The following is a 16,092-nucleotide window of genomic DNA, read 5'->3' as shown; positions in this document are numbered from 1 at the left end:
ACTACAACTCCCAGCACGCCCCGCGCGCCGCCGCCGTTACCGGGCACCGGGAGCCCCTCCCAAGGTCACCGATCAGCCCCGGTACAGCACAGCACAGCCGGACACCTGCACAGGTGCATTTATTCGTTCCACAACAAGGGACACCCCAGAAGCGGGGCTTTGACCGAAATCGTGGCAAAGCGGCCCAAAAAGCGCCGTGAGGGCTCGGGGAGCTCCGTGAGCACCGGGAGGAGCGGCGGGGGCAGCGCCGAGCCCCGGGGGTTTGCAGGTGTGCCTGCCTCACAGTGCTCATTTACAGCAATCACAGGAATTTCATATAGAATTTTCTCTGTGGCCCAATTAGACAAATATCTCCCTATCTAGAATATAAAAAATACAGAGATTTGTTGGTTTTGGAAGGAAAATGTGCATTTAGCTGACTGTGAGCAGGTCAGCCTGAAAACCTGGTGCTGCTGGAGCTCCCATCAGCACTGGGATTTTCCTCCACCCCAAAGCAGGAAAACCCCAGAATTCAGCCCATGTTTCTCATGGCAAATAAAGTATTTCAAGTAAAGATGAAGGTGGGTTTCAGCATTTCAGTCAGTACAATGCAAACCAAACCTGTGCAACAGCAGCTGTGCTTCCTGCTCCAAAAAAATCCACCCCAGTTCCCATCTTTGGGCTCTTGTTGCTTTTTTTTTTTTTGTTTTGTTTTTGTTTTGTTTTTAATCCTTGGAAATACCACTAGCAGTTCTTCAAAAACAACAAAAAAATCAAACAAAAAAAAAATCTAGACAAAGGGAAGCAGCAGAAAAAAACCCAAAACTTCCCAGCAGTGAGAGAACTTCTCATTTTTTTCTGTCCATTTTCAGTATTTTTCATCAGGGAACTGGTCCTGGCTTCACCAGGACTGTCCACCTGAAGGAGGAAGGCCAGGGCTAAATTTTTGCTCTTGGCATATTAAAGAGTCTTTAATAAAGAGTAACATGTGCAAAAAAAAAAAAAAAAAAAAAGAGAAAAAAAAAAGGGAAAAAAAAAAGGAAATTTAAATAGATCAAGCCAGGTTTTGCAGAATTACTGTGGCCAGAACAGCTCCCTCCTCTCTGTGTCCTCACCCAACGAGGTTCAAATCTGCACTGGGGAGACACCACCACAAAAGAAGAAGCCACCAAGAGGTGCCACTTGTCACCTCAGTGTCCTTCCTGCCTCCAAAGCCAAGGTGAGCAGCACCCAAAGGAACCAGGAGCAGAAATTCCCCTTCTCTCCAGGAGCTCTTGCTTTTTGCAGAGTTTTCCTACACAGCTGCAGTGTGTGTGTCCAACCTTCCCAGCCAGGACCAGCAGCTGCTCTCCCAAACCTTCCAGAGAGTTTGTGGTGGGTTTTTTGGGGGGTTCTGTGAGTTTTTTTCCCCCAGGATTATAGCTGGAATCCTTCCATGGGAGCCTCAGGCTGCTGGAAGATGTATTGCTGCTGGTTCTCGTCCACCTGGGGCGCCACGGCCGCGTCCTCCTCCACCCCAAAGTAGTGCTCGATCAGGTCAAAGGCTTTCTGGTAAATCTCCTGGTTCTCGTGGCTCTGCAGGAACTCGATCTTATCCAGACCTGGGGAGGAGAAAATGGAATGGGATGAGAGAAAGAAATTCGCTGTCTGTCCTCTTGTTAGCGTGCAAAACCACATAATCACAGAGGGATTATTTGTGGTGCTTTTTATTCAGAGCTCTGGGAATCGGGGTGTATTCAACCCAAATCTGACTCCGACCGTACATCCCAAATGATCGAATGAATCCATAAAGTTCGAGGATTTTTAAGAAATGGTAAAAAAAAAGGTATGTATGCCTTAGATTAGAGTTTTGTTAACGTTGCAGAAAAGTTTCCCATGCAAGCAGAAAAGTTTCCCATACAAGAAGAAAAAGTTTCCCAAACACTAGACGTGACAAATAACAATAGAAGAATTAGCTCTGTAGAATTAGCTTGAAGATAACAACAAAGTTATTTAATGTGTATCTTCAGAAGATTAGTATGAATACAACTCTGCTCTTTATCTCTTATGAACTAGTCTTTATTTTAGCTACCATTACGTATGATTTATAAGATTAGATAGAATGCTTGTCAATATGTGTTTTCTGTGTGTAATTAGCTAAAAATGTAGACTGAAATGATTTTATGTATTGCTGTATGAGCCCTCCTAGAAGAGACATTTTTTAGTGTAGATCACTGAACTGTCATGTCTCCATTTTGTATTTTGAGACTGATGTGCTAAAAATAAAACAAAAATCTCTTCATAACTTTCATGTTAATTATTAAACTTATATTGTTCTGTTGTATCCATAAATTTAGCCCCTCTCTGAATTTCCAACATAGTTTCTCACTATTCTTCTTATGGTTATATAATAATTACATTTAATTACTAAACAATCATCACATCTATCAATTATATAATTTATCATACTGCTTACGCAGGTGCAGTTGATCTGGGAAAGCACAAAGCCGAACATTTGAGATTCTATCTTTAACTTTTTCCAGGGTTCCACTGTCACTCTGAAGAGTTCTGGGAGCAGGATAAATCCTGTGATATTTTATCAAAAATCTTTTTGCTAGGATCTTTTTCTCCTGAGAAGCCTCAGAAATGAAATGGGAACATTGATTATCTGCTGCTGTGGAATGCAAAAACTGGATTTTTGATTGGTCCCATGTGGTTATTTTTAATTAATGGCCAATCACAGTCTAACTGTATCAGACTCTCTGGTCACTCACAAGATTTTATTATAATTTTAATCCATTCCTTTCCTTGCTAGCCTGATGAAATCCTTTTCTTCTATTCTTTAGTGTAGTTTTACTATGGAATTTTCTTTTAATATATATAATAAATATATATTTAATAAATATAATATTTTATATATAATGTATGTTAATAAATAATATATATAAAGTATATATCTATATATATATTTTATAAGTATATCTTTATATATAAATATATAATTTTAATATATTATTAATTAAGATATATTATCTATAATATTACATATAATTATAATTTATAAATTTTATAAATATTTATTTTATAAGAATATATTTATATATGAATAGATATTATTTATTAAGATATATTATCTATAATATTACACATAATTATAATTTATAAATTTTATAAATATTTATTTTATGAGAATATATTTATATATATTTATTTTATAAGTACATATTATATAAATATTATATATATATTATTTATTAAGGTATATTATATATCATGTATATAATTATAATTATATATTATTAATGAATATATATTTATATAATAAACATATATAAATATATAATTTTATATATAATTTATTAAGATATATTATCTATAATATATAATTATTATTTATAGATTTTTAAGCTTTTCTTTATATGTAGATATATTGAGATATATATATATATATATAGATATATATATAGATATAGATATAGATATAATATAATATATGTTATATATAATATTACGTTTATAATAAAATAATAAATCAGCCTTCTGAAACATGGAGTCAAGATTCTCTTCCCTCATCCTGGGACCCCTGTGAGCACAATCACCCAAACCCAGCTGTGCCAAACTCTGGATCTCAGGTTTGGCTCATCCAGATGTGCTCCCAGCTGATCCCAAATTCCAGTGGGATTTAAATGAGGGATTTGGGAGCTACAGGGCCTGTCTCAGGAGCCTCCAGCTGCCCCAGCTCAGTGCAGTGAGCACAGAAAACATCCAAGCACACACACACTGCACCCTGAGGAATTGTCCTTGCAGTGAGAACATCCAAGCACACACACACTGCACCCTGAGGAATTGTTCTTGCAGTGAGAACATCCAAGCACACACACACTGCACCCTGAGGAATTGTTCTTGCAGTGAGAACATCCAAGCACACACACACTGCACCCTGAGGAATTGTTCTTGCAGTGAGAACATCCAAGCACACACACACTGCACCCTGAGGGACTGCAGGAATTGTCCTTGCAGGGAGAACATCCAAGCACACACACACCGCACCCTGAGGAACTGCAGGAATTGTCCTTTCATGGAGAACATCCAAGCACACACACACTGCACCCTGAGGAACTGCAGGAATTGTCCTTTCATGGAGAACATCCAAGCACACACACACTGCACCCTGAGGAACTGCAGGAATTGTCCTTTCATGGAGAACATCCAAGCACACACACACTGCACCCTGAGGAACTGCAGGAATTGTCCTTGCAGGGAGAACATCCAAGCACACACACACTGCACCCTGAGGAATCCCAGGAATTGTCCTTGCAGGGAGAACATCCAAGCACACACACACTGCACCCTGAGGAACTGCAGGAATTGTCCTTGCAGGGAGAACATCCAAGCACACACACACTGCACCCTGAGGAACTGCAGGAATTGTCCTTGCAGGGAGAACATCCAAGCACACACACACTGCACCCTGAGGAATCCCAGGAATTGTCCTTGCAGGGAGAACATCCAAGCACACACACACTGCACCCTGAGGGATTGCAGGAATTGTCCTTGCAGGGAGAACATCCAAGCACACACACACTGCACCCTGAGGAACTGCAGGAATTGTCCTTGCAGTGAGCACATCCAAGCACACAAACACTGCACCCTGAGGGATTGCAGGAATTGTCAGTGCAGGGAGAACACAAAACATCCAAGCACACACACACTGCACCCTGAGGGATTGCAGGAATTGTCAGTGCAGGGAGAACACAAAACATCCAAGCACACACACACTGCACCCTGAGGGATTGCAGGAATTGTCAGTGCAGGGAGAACACAAAACATCCAAGCACACACACACTGCACCCTGAGGGATTGCAGGAATTGTCCTTGCAGGGAGAACCAGGACACTCAGAGCAATGAGAGGGCACAGCAGCCACTGCCAGCTCACAGGGAGCTCCAGACCAAAATAGGAACTTGTTCCTCCTCAAAGCATCAAGGAGGAACAAAAAAAATAAATCCATCAGCACCAAATTAAGTCACTCCAGGGAAAAGCAAAGTCTCCCTGGAGTTAAAGTGCAAATCTGGGTAGATTCAGAGCAATTTTAGACCCAGAACTGCCACTTTTTCCTTAGCTCAGCTCATTTCTGCTTCATATTCCTGGTGCAAGCCACCATTTTCAGCTTGGCCTCCAGGTCAGAGCTTTTACTTGCAGGTATTTTCTCCTCACCCACTACATGAGTTTAAAAAGGTTTTGGGACAAATATTGGCTATTTTGGAACACAATAAAGAGCAGAAAATCACCCAAGCAGTGCCCAAACCTACCATAGGCCTCCTCAATGAGGCTGCAGTAGGGGTTGATCCCAGTCCCACTCTGGTTGGCCTCCTGCTCTCCCAGCCTCAGGATGTTCTCCAGCCCGTTGAGTGCCACCAGAACAATCTTGGAGTCCATGACAGTCAGCAGGTCACACAGGGGCTTGATACAACCCAAATTCACCAGGTACCTGCAGGGGGAGGGCAGCACCAGCATCACTGCCTGCCCAGGAGCATCACCTTTGCTCCATGGGAAAGCACAGGAGATGAGCCCAACTAAAATCCAGAAATTTACCTTAAAGGTTAATTTTGATCCATTTATTTGCATTGCATGCAACCCTGTTTTCAGATTTATTTCTTTCTAAGGAAAGGAGCCACTTGAAATCCAGGTGCTGCTCAAATTAAGTCAAGTCCACAATGGAATTTAACCTGACATTAAATTTAGAAATTTAGACTCAACTACCCAAAACCTCAACTACCCAACTGCCACTTCTGAAATCCAGGTGCTGCTCAAATTAGGTCCACACTGGAATTTAATCTGTCAATAAATTTAGACATTTAGCCTCAACTACCCCTTCTGAAATCCAGATGCTGCTCAAATTAAGTCTACACTGGAATTTATTTAACCTGTCATTAAATTTGGACATTTAGCCTCAACTACCCAAATCCTCAACTGCCCAAGTGCCACTTCTGAAATCTGGGTGCTGCTCAAATTAAGCCCACATTGGAATTTTATCTGTCATTAAATTTGGACATTTAGCCTCAACTACCCAAATCCTCAACTATCCAACTGCCACATGTGAAATCCAGGTGCTGCTCAAATTAAGCCCACACTGGAATTTAACTTGTCTTTAAATCTAGATATTTAGCCTCAACAACCCCTTCTGAAATCCAAGTGCTGCTTAAATTAAGTCAAGTCCACACTGGAATTTTATCTGTCATTAAATTTAGACATTTAACCTCAACGACCCAAAGTCTCAACTACCTCAACTACCCAACTGCCACTTGTGAAATGCAGGTGCTGCTTAAATTAAGCCCACCTTGGAATTTTATCTGTCATTAAATTTGAACATTTAGCTTCAACTACCCCTTCTGAAATCCAGGTGCTGCTCAAATAAACTCCACACTGGAATTTTGGACATTTAGCCTCAACTACCCAAACCCTCAACTACCTCAACTACCCAACTGCCACTTCTGAAATCCAGGTGCTGCTCAAATTAACTCCACACTGGAATTTTATCTATCATTAAATTTGGACATTTAGCCTCAATTACTCCTTCAACGTTCTCCACAAAATCCTTCTGAAATCCAGGTGCTGCTCAAATTAAGTCAAGTCCACACTGTCCTTAAATTTAGACATTTAGCCTCAACTATCCAAAGAAGGATGGAGAAAATTTGGGATTAAATTATCCTCATCCAGAAGGAAATCACAAATTACAACCCAGCTCTGCCCGGCTCAGTTGTTCTCTGGATTCCCTCCAAATCCCTGCTTTGCCTGGCAATTCCCCTGCAGGCAAAGCTCCCAGGAGGTGAGGAGAGGCTCAGGAGTCCCTCCCCTGCTCTCAGGCAGTGAGGAGGGGCTCAGGGTACCTGATCTGCTCGGGGGTCCCTCCTGAGGTGGCGTTGGTGATGGCCCAGGCCGCCTCTTTCCTGGTCCGGAACTCCGCCTTCTGCAGGATCTCGATCAGCACCGGGAAAATGTTGGCATCAATCACTGCCTGGCAAGAGAGGGCACAAGAGGCCTTGGCATTGGCATTGGCAGCACTTCCCAAAAGGCTTCCTGAAAGAAACCTCCACTTTTATATCCCCATGTGAAGAACTTCCCAAGCTGAAGGGTTTATTCCTCGGCCAAATCCAATTAAAAGCAGATATTCCATAACCACAGCAGACAAACTCTGGAATTGCAGCAATGCTCAAAGCTCTGCTTGTGGAGGTCAGGAAAAGGAGAATTAAACCTCAAGGAGCTCCAGCTCTTCCAAGGGATTGAGGATGGACAAATAGGAGCTGTACCTCCTCTAATTCCAATGATCCAGCCTCTGGGGTTCAGTCCATGTGCTGCTGCCATTCCCAATTTTATTATCCCAAAAGGCTTCCTGAAAGAAACCTTCATTTCCATAGCCCCACGTGAAGAACTTCCCAAGCTGAAGGGATTGCTGTGGTTTATTCCTCAGCCAAATCCAATTAAAAGCAGATATTCCATAACCAGCACCCTGGAATTGCAGCAACACTGGGGGAATTCTGAAATCTCTGCTCTGCTTATGGAGATCAGTAATTAAACCTCAAGGAGCTCCAGCTCTTCCAAGGGATTGAAGATGGACAAACAGGGGCTGGATCTCCTCTAATTCCAATGATCCAGCCTCTGGGGTTCAGCCCATGTGCTGCTGCCATTCCCAATTTTATTCCCATTTTTTATTCCCATTTTTTAGTCCCATTTGGCAGCAGCAAATTTTCAAATGGCTGCAGAATAAGAGAAGTGAACCAATCCAGCCTCTAAGGGTCAGAGAAAGGGAAAAGCTGCAAATCCTTAATGCTGAGCTTGGAATGTGGGATCAATGCACTTCCCAAAAGGCTTCCTGAAAGAAACCTTCATTTCCATAGTCCCATGTGAGGCAATTCCCAAGCTGAAGGGCTTATTCCTCAGCCAAATCCTATTAAAAGCAGATATTCCATAACCAGCACAGCAGACAACACCTGGAATTCCAGCAATACTTGAGGAATACTCAAACTCTGCTGTGCTTGGGTAGATCAGGAAAAGGATAATTACACCTCAAGGAGCTCCAGCTCTTCCAAGGGATTGAAGATGGAGAAATAGGAGCTGTATCTCCTCTAATTCCAATGATCCAGCCTCTGGGGTTCAGCCCATGTGCTGCTGCCATTCCCAATTTTATTCCCATTTTTTAGCTCATTTGGCTGCAGAATAAGAGAAGTGAACCAATCCAGGGTCAGGGAAAGGAAAAAGCTGCAAATCCTTAATGCTGAGCCTGGAATGTGGGATCACTGCAGGCAGGCTGGAGAAGGCTGTACCTGGATCTGTGCTCTGTTCCCTGCTGTGATGTTGGATATGGTCCAGCACGCCTCTTTCCTGATGGATTCCTTGGGACTGCTCAATAAATGGAGGAGGCAAGGCAGGGCTGAGCAGTTTAGAATGACCTTTGGGGGGAAAAGGAAGCACAGGTGAGACCAGCAGTGGCAGGCACTGCATTCCCTGCAGGGAATGAATTCTTAATTCCTCTCCTCTCACCTGGGTCTGGATGTCATCCCCTGTCACGATGTTGCCAACTGCTCTCAGAGCTGGAGAGGCCACTTTGTAATCGTTGTGCCTGCAGGAAAAGTGTCATCAGATCCATCAGATCACTGGGATATTCACCATGATCCCTCCCCATGATCCCATCTGCAGGATTTCCTTAGGATTCCATCCCCTGCCACACAGAACACAGCATAAAGCCACTGAAAACAAAACCATTTTGTAATCATTGTGCCTGCAGGAAAAGTGTGCAGAGAGAAACCCAGCTCCATCAGACCACTGGGATATTCACCATGATCCCTCCCCATGATCCCATCTGCAGGATTTCCTTAGGATTCCATCCCCTGCCACACTGAACTCAGGGTGAGCTGAGCATAAAGCCACTGAAAACAAAATCACTTTGTAATCGTTGTGCCTGCAGGAAAAGTGTGCAGAGAGAAACCCAGCTCCATCAGATCTCTGGGATATTCACCATGATCCCTCCCCATGATCCTATCTGTGTGATTTCCCTGGGATTTTATCCCCTGCCACACAAAACACAGAGTGAGCTGAGCATAAAGCCACTCAAAACAAAACCACTTTGTAATCGTTGTGCCTGCAGGAAAAGTGTGCAGAGACAAACCCAGCTCCATCAGACCACTGGGATATTCACCATGATCCCTCCCCATGATCCCATCTGTGTGATTTCCCTGGGATTTTATCCCCTGCCACACAAAACACAGGGTGAGCTGAGCATAAAGCCACTCAAAACAAAACCATTTTGTAATTGTTGTGCCTGCAGGAAAAGTGTGCAGAGACAAACCCAGCTCCATCAGACCACTGGGATATTCACCATGATCCCTCCCCATGATCCCATCTGCAGGATTTCCTTAGGATTCCATCCCCTGCCACACAAAACACAGCATAAAGCCACTGAAAACAAAGCTGCAGCACTTGGATATTGTTTGATCCTTTGCATCCTGCTCCTATTAAAGAGTTCTGCTCCATTTGACTCTCAAAGTTCATCTCAATTATTTCTAAGTGGCTTTATATTTACACTCAATTCAAATTCCACCCCTCTCCTTTTCCACAGAGATTTTGGAGAAACAAAGCCAAGCTGATTTCTCCCAACCACTGTTTTTGATTTCCCTCATAACCAGGCTTTCATTTGAAATTTCAAAGCACAAAACACTGCAATCTTTAAGGAAATCTGGGAAAGGAGAAAGTTCTTCCCAGTTGTCTGTGCAGCTGGCCCACACTCAAAAATTGGCTGAATTTCAGAAATTTATAGGGATAATATTTGTTCTATCAAGGAATTTGGAATTTTTGGGGCAGATGCTGAGACCAACACAGATATCTTTTCATAGTGTAGAGCAGAACTAGAAAATCTTCAGCTGAGGAAGCCAAACCAGTAAATTCCAGCTGTGAACCTGCTCCAGACCCTCCTGGGCCAGCTCAGGTGCCTGGATCCTGTGAGCAGAGGAGGTTTGGTGGGATTCAGATGGATTGAGATGGATTGTCACTCAGTGACAGGCTTCCATTTGAAGTTTGAGAGCACAAAACACTCTGCAATCTTTAAGGAAATCTGGGAACGGAGAAAGTTCTTCCCAGCTGTCTGTGCAGTTGGCCACACTCAAAAATTGGCTGAATTCAGAAATTTATAGGGATAATATTTGTTTTATCAATGATTTGTACTTTTTGAGGCAGATGTTGAGACCAACACAGATATCTTTTTCATAGTGTAGAGCAGAACTAGAAAATCTTCAGCTCTGGAAGCCAAGCCAGAAATTTATAGGGATATGTTTGTTTTATCAATGAGTTTGTAGAGATAATGTTTGCTTTATCAGTGAATTTGTAATTTTTGGGGCAGATGTTGAGACCAACACAGGTATCTTTTCATAGTGGAAAATCTTCAGCTCAGGAAGCCAAACCAGCACATTCCAGCTGTGAACCTGCTCCAGACCCTCATGGATCCAGCTCAGGTGCCTGGATCCCGTGTTTGATGGGATTTAGATGGATTGTCACTCACATTAAGAGCTCCACCAGCCTCCTGCAGACCCCAGAGTCCACCACAGCCTGGATCTTCTCGTTGGGACCATCAGACAGGTAGGACAGAGCCCAGCAGGCGTCGGCCAGCAGGTCAGAGTCACTGTTGAACAACAATCGGGACAACACTGGCAGGCAGGGGGACACCTGCAACAACAGCCACCAGCCAGGGTTAGTCAGCAGGCCAGGAGCTGCACAGCTGCAGGACAACACCCCCTGCTCCTGCCCACTGCTCAGGGCAAGCCCTGCGTGGCCACAGATCCCTTCTTGCACAGCTCCAAAGGCACCTCAGGTTGGTTGCTACACTTAATTTACACTCAGGAGTTACAGTGGGAGTTGCTATTAAAGAGTTCTGCTCCGTTTGACTCTCAAAGTTCATCTCAATCATTTCAATCTCAATTATATGTAAATATAAAATGGCTTTATATTTACACTCAATTCAGATTTCATCCCTCACTGAAGCCACCTCAGCTTGGTTGCTACACTTAGATTACATTGAAAAGTTACACTGAACTTCAGGAGCTCCTATTAAAGAGTTCTGCTCCATTTCTGCCTCTCAATGTTCACCACAATCATTTAAGTGGGTTTATATTTATATTCAATTCAGATTTCAGCCCTCACCAAAGGCTTCCCAGCTTTGACATGTGAGGTTTCACTTAAATCACCATGTTTTCACTTCTTAAAAATATTTTTGTGTTGCCAAAGGAGGATGAGATACCTGAAAAGGCAGCAGGACCTTTAGTTAGGTTCCCTGGACAGGAATTCTGGTTTTTAGCATTTCCAGCTCTCAGAATAGTTGTTGGTTGTAATTGAAGTCTCAAAATTCCAGAGTTCATAAGAAAATGGTTTAAAGAAACTTTCTAGGGAAGCCTGGGCCTGTCCCTTATTTGAGGGGTGCAGAAGAAAGGTTGGGAAAAATGAAACATGCAGGAAAAACCTCAGCAGGAAAAACCTCATCCTGCTCAACAGCCCAAAATAACCCAGCCAAAGCTCCCAAGTGGGTCTTTCCCCATCTCCTGGCTGCCACCAGGGCATTTCTCCTCACCTTCTCAAATTCAGGAGGAGGGCTCTTCCCTCTGCACAGGTTTGACAAGGCCCACACAGCATTTCGTGTCATTGTCAGCCTGGTGGACGTGGTGAGGAGCCTGAAGAGAGAATCAGCAGGGATTATTGGCCTTGATGTGGAATAGAGGGAAGCAAAAGAATTAAAACTAAAATATTTAGGCCCAGTTCAGCCCAGGAAAACATTCCCAGTCGTCACCACAAACCAAGAGACACAAACTGCTCAGTCTGAGCTCTGTGGGGTGAGGAGTCAGGCTGACACCAAGCAGCAAAATCAGATATGTGGGACAAAACCTCACTTTTCCAGGGTGGGGTGAAGATTAATTCTTGTCAGGGAATTAATTCTTGTCAGAGAACAAGAGCCCAGGCCTGACAGAATTCATTATCACCACACTGAGGGAGGTGGTGTGAGAGACCTGATCCTGCTCCAATCCCAAAAACCCACAGCAAAGCAGAGAGCAGGAGCTGAGGGACACCCTGTGATTCCAGAGCAGCATGAAGGAGTTTCATCCACAAAATCCCACTCAGAACCAGAGTTTTAATTCCCAAGGACTCTGTCAGGAATGTTATCCACAAAATCCCACTCCTCTGAACCAGGTTTGATTTCCAGAGATCCCAGCATTGCCAGGAAATCTGTAGGGAATCTTGTCCACACAATCCCACTCCTCTGAGGCAGAGATTTGATTCCCAGGGACCCCACAGTGACAGGGACTCTGTCCAGGAATATTATCCACAGAATCTCACTCCTCTAAACCAGATTTGATTCTCAGGGATCCCACAGTGCCAGGGACTCTGTCAGGAATGTAATCCACAGAATTTCACTCAAAACCAGAGTCTTGATTCCCAGGGACTCTGTCAGGAATGTTACCCACACAATCCCACTCAGAATCAGAGGTTTGATTCCCAGGGACTCTTGTAAGGAATGTTCTCCACACAATCCCACTCCTCTGAACAAGGTTTGATTCCCAGAGATCCCACAGTGCCAGGGAATCTGTAAGGAATGTTCTCCACAGAATTTCACTCAAGTGAAATTCATTTCAGAGTCTTGATTCCCAGGGATTCTGTAGGGAATGTTCTGAGTGAAATTTTGTGGATCCCATTCCCCTGAAGCAGGTTTGATTCCCAGGGACTCTGTCAGGAATGTTATCCACAAAATCCCACTCAGAACCAGAGTTTTAATTCCCAAGGACTCTGTCAGGAATGTTCTCCACAAAATCCCACTCCTCTGAACCAGGTTTGATTTCCAGAGATCCCAGCATTGCCAGGAAATCTGTAGGGAATGTTCTCCACAAAATCCCACTCCTCTGAGGCAGAGATTTGATTCCCAGGGATCCCACAGTGACAGGGACTCTGTAAGGAATGTTATCCACAGAATCTCACTCAGAACCTGAGGTTTGATTACCAGGGAATCTCTAAGGAATGTTATCCACAGGATCTCACTCAGACATTTGATTCCCAGAGATCCCACAGTGCCAGGGATTCTGTCAGGAATGTTCTCCACAAAATCCCACTCCTCTGAAGCAGAGGATTGATTCCCTGGGACTCTGTCAGGAATATTATGCACAGAATCCCACTCCTCTAAACCAGATTTGATTCTCAGGGATCCCACAGTGCAGGGAATCTGTAAGGAATGTTATCCACAGAATTTCACTCAAAACCAGAGTCTTGACTCCCAGGGATTCTGTCAGGAATGTTATCCACAAAATCCCACTCAGAACCAGAGTTTTAATTCCAAAGGACTCTGTCAGGGATGTTATCCACAAAATCCCACTCAGAACACCAGAGGTTTGATTCCCAGGGACTCTTGTAAGGAATGTTCTTCACAAAATCCCACTCCTCTGAACCAGGTTTGATTTCCAGAGATCCCACACTAACAGAGACTCTGTCAGGAATGTTATCCACAAATTCCCACTCAGAACCAGAGGTTTGATTCCCAGAGATCCCAGCACTGCCAGGGACTCTCTAGGGAATGTTATCCACAAAATCCCATTCCCCTGAAGCAGGTTTGATTCCCAGGGACTCTGTCAGGAATGTTCTTCACAAAATCCCACTCCTCTGAACCAGGTTTGATTTCCAGAGATCCCAGCATTGCCAGGCACTCTGTAGGGAATGTTCTCCACACAATCCCACCCCTCTGAAGCAGGTTTGATCCCCAATCCATGGCCCAGCTCCAACCCTGCTCCCTGGTCCAGAGCTGCTCATGGCTACTCACATTAACAAGGGAGGGAGAATGGCACAGTTCAGGACATAATCTCTGCACACAGAGCTGTCTCCAGCAATGTTCCCCAACGCCCAGACAGCCTGAAAGGAAACACCAACAGCTTCAGCATCCATTTTCTGACAGGGACACACAGGCAGTGTGCTGAAAAAGCAATTTTCCTGCAGCTCCAGGCAGCTGGGATCACTCCATTTCAACACTGCATTTTGAATTTGTGGTTCTCCTCAAAATCTCAAAGTGAGGAGGGATCTTACCTGCTCCTGAACATCCTCAAAGTCAGAGTTTAGGAGCTCTATGAAGATGGGAACTGCCCCAGCCTCGATGACGATTTTGGTTTGTTGGGAGGTGCCCGAGGCAATGTTTGTCAGAGCCCATGCAGCCTCAAACTGGAAGGAGGATAAAGGGAATAAAATCAATGTGATTCAGAAAAAGAAAGGAATAAAATCAGCCTGATCCAGCAAAAGAAAGGAATAAAAGCAGCCAGATCCAGAAAAAGAAAGGAATAAAAGCAGCCAGATCCAGCAAAAGAAAGGAATAAAAGCAGCCAGATCCAGCAAAAGAAAGGAATAAAAGCAGCCAGATCCAGCAAAAGAAAGGAATAAAAGCAGCCAGATCCAGAAAAAGAAAGGAAAAAAAGCAGCCTGATTCAGAAAACCAAAGGAATTAAATCAGTGTGGTTCAGAAAACCAAAGGAATTAAATCAGTGTGGTTCAGAAAAATAAAGGAATACAATCAGCCTGATCCAGCAGAATAAAGGAAAAAAGTCAGCCTGATTCAGAAAAATAAATGAAAGCAGTCTAATCCAGCAAACTAAAGGAATAAAATCAGCCTAATCCAGAAAAATAAAGGAATAAAATAAGTATGATTCAGAAAAATAGAGAATAAAATCAACTGAATTAGGTGATTTTTGCCAGAATTAAATTAATTCTTTTGCCAGAATTAAATTATTTTCTTGCCAGAATTAATTTTTTTTTGTCAGAATTAAATTATTTTTCCAATCATTTAATTTGGAGCAATTTACAATTTATTTATTTTGCCTGAGCATTACAGCATTACAGTTTTGTCTTCTCCCACAGATCACATTTTTGGGGTTCAAAATATTTTCCCCACACAGCACCTGTGGGTTCACAGAATAAACAGCTCCACACCCTGAAGAATTGATACAGAATCTCCTTTACCTGTAATGTGCAATTTTCACTTCTTTTCAGGAATTCCACGAACCTCTCCACCACTCCCTGAGTGTTTATCACCTCATCTATTGGAGGATTTGGCTCTGAAACAGCAAGGCAGTGTCAGGGAGTGAACAGGGGGCTAACAAACCTGAAGTGTTAATTAAATTATCTCAAATTGGGCTGAACTCATCAGGGCAGCTTGGCAGAATTATTTTCTGTACAAACCACAACTGGCAATCATCAGTAATACAAAATATTATCATATTTCTCAATTATGGACATTTTTTCCCCCAACCTGCAAAGTTTTGTGCACAAATCCCTGTAAAAGGCTCTGTTGGATCTTAGATAGGGATGAATTATTTTTACCTTTGGAAAGTAATTTCCTGAATTTCTGAGTGGTTGCTAACTGGAGGTCAGGGTCATCTGAGAAAAGCATCTCCACCATCTCCCCTGTGATCAATCCCTCCTGGAAAGAGGCAGAGGAAACAGAAATTGTTTTATTTCACACTGGGATTATTCCAGGCATCACATCCTACAATTTGGGCTTAAACAGAAATCCAAAGATTCAAACCTGGGGATCCCAACACAGCAGAAATCCTCCAGTTCACATTTGCAATGCTGGGGGAATGGGATAAAAAGGAAAGAGGGGATAAAATGGAATAAAAGGACACTGGAGGAAGATTTTGAGGATTTTGCAGCTGGAAATAACCCTTGATAAACCAAAGTGAGCAATGGAATGAGGATTTCTTGGCATGGTCTGAGCTTTGCTGGGCTCATGGATCCATTGGTGTCCCTCTGCATCCTTCAGGAATAAATTTTCCCTTCAGGAATGAATTTTGCCCCTCAGGAATGAATTTCCCCCCTCAGGAAGAAATTTCCCCCCTCAGGAAGAAATTTCCCCCCTCAGGAACAAATCTTCCCCCCTCAGGAAGGAATTTCCCCCCTCAGGAACAAATCTCCTCTTTGCATTTTAGCCAAGGGTTTATGGCTGTTCCAGCTGCCAGCACCAATTTACACAAAAATTCTTGAAAATAAGGGAAATAAAACCATTGGATTTTGGCAGTTCCATGCAAGCACAGAATCCCAGGATGGTTTGGGGTGGAAGGAGCTTAAAA

General features: G+C 43.3%; 1 protein-coding gene across 1 annotated transcript in view; it reads right to left on the bottom strand.

The window, feature by feature from the left end:
• Positions 1 to 103: 103 nt before the first annotated feature.
• Positions 104 to 16,092, bottom strand: part of KPNA6 (karyopherin subunit alpha 6) — a 28,665-nt gene continuing 12,676 nt past the window's right edge. The window contains exons 4-14 of the mRNA XM_054292210.1: positions 15,344 to 15,443; positions 14,984 to 15,078; positions 14,060 to 14,191; positions 13,800 to 13,888; positions 11,571 to 11,670; positions 10,509 to 10,672; positions 8,498 to 8,576; positions 8,281 to 8,406; positions 6,847 to 6,974; positions 5,269 to 5,447; positions 104 to 1,580 (exon numbers count right to left, since the gene is read on the bottom strand). Coding sequence (XP_054148185.1) covers positions 1,396 to 1,580; positions 5,269 to 5,447; positions 6,847 to 6,974; positions 8,281 to 8,406; positions 8,498 to 8,576; positions 10,509 to 10,672; positions 11,571 to 11,670; positions 13,800 to 13,888; positions 14,060 to 14,191; positions 14,984 to 15,078; positions 15,344 to 15,443 — 1,377 coding nt within the window. The 3' untranslated portion in view covers positions 104 to 1,395. The remainder of the gene's footprint in view (positions 1,581 to 5,268; positions 5,448 to 6,846; positions 6,975 to 8,280; positions 8,407 to 8,497; positions 8,577 to 10,508; positions 10,673 to 11,570; positions 11,671 to 13,799; positions 13,889 to 14,059; positions 14,192 to 14,983; positions 15,079 to 15,343; positions 15,444 to 16,092) is intronic.

The sequence above is a fragment of the Melozone crissalis genome, unplaced genomic scaffold, assembly GCF_028551555.1.
Source record: "Melozone crissalis strain CALT ecotype California unplaced genomic scaffold, PUWL_Pcris_2 ptg000108l_1, whole genome shotgun sequence".
In the NCBI taxonomy this organism is placed as follows: Eukaryota; Metazoa; Chordata; class Aves; order Passeriformes; family Passerellidae; genus Melozone; species Melozone crissalis.
The sequence above is the reverse complement of the archived record's forward strand: the minus strand, read 5'-3'. Positions and strand labels throughout refer to the sequence as shown.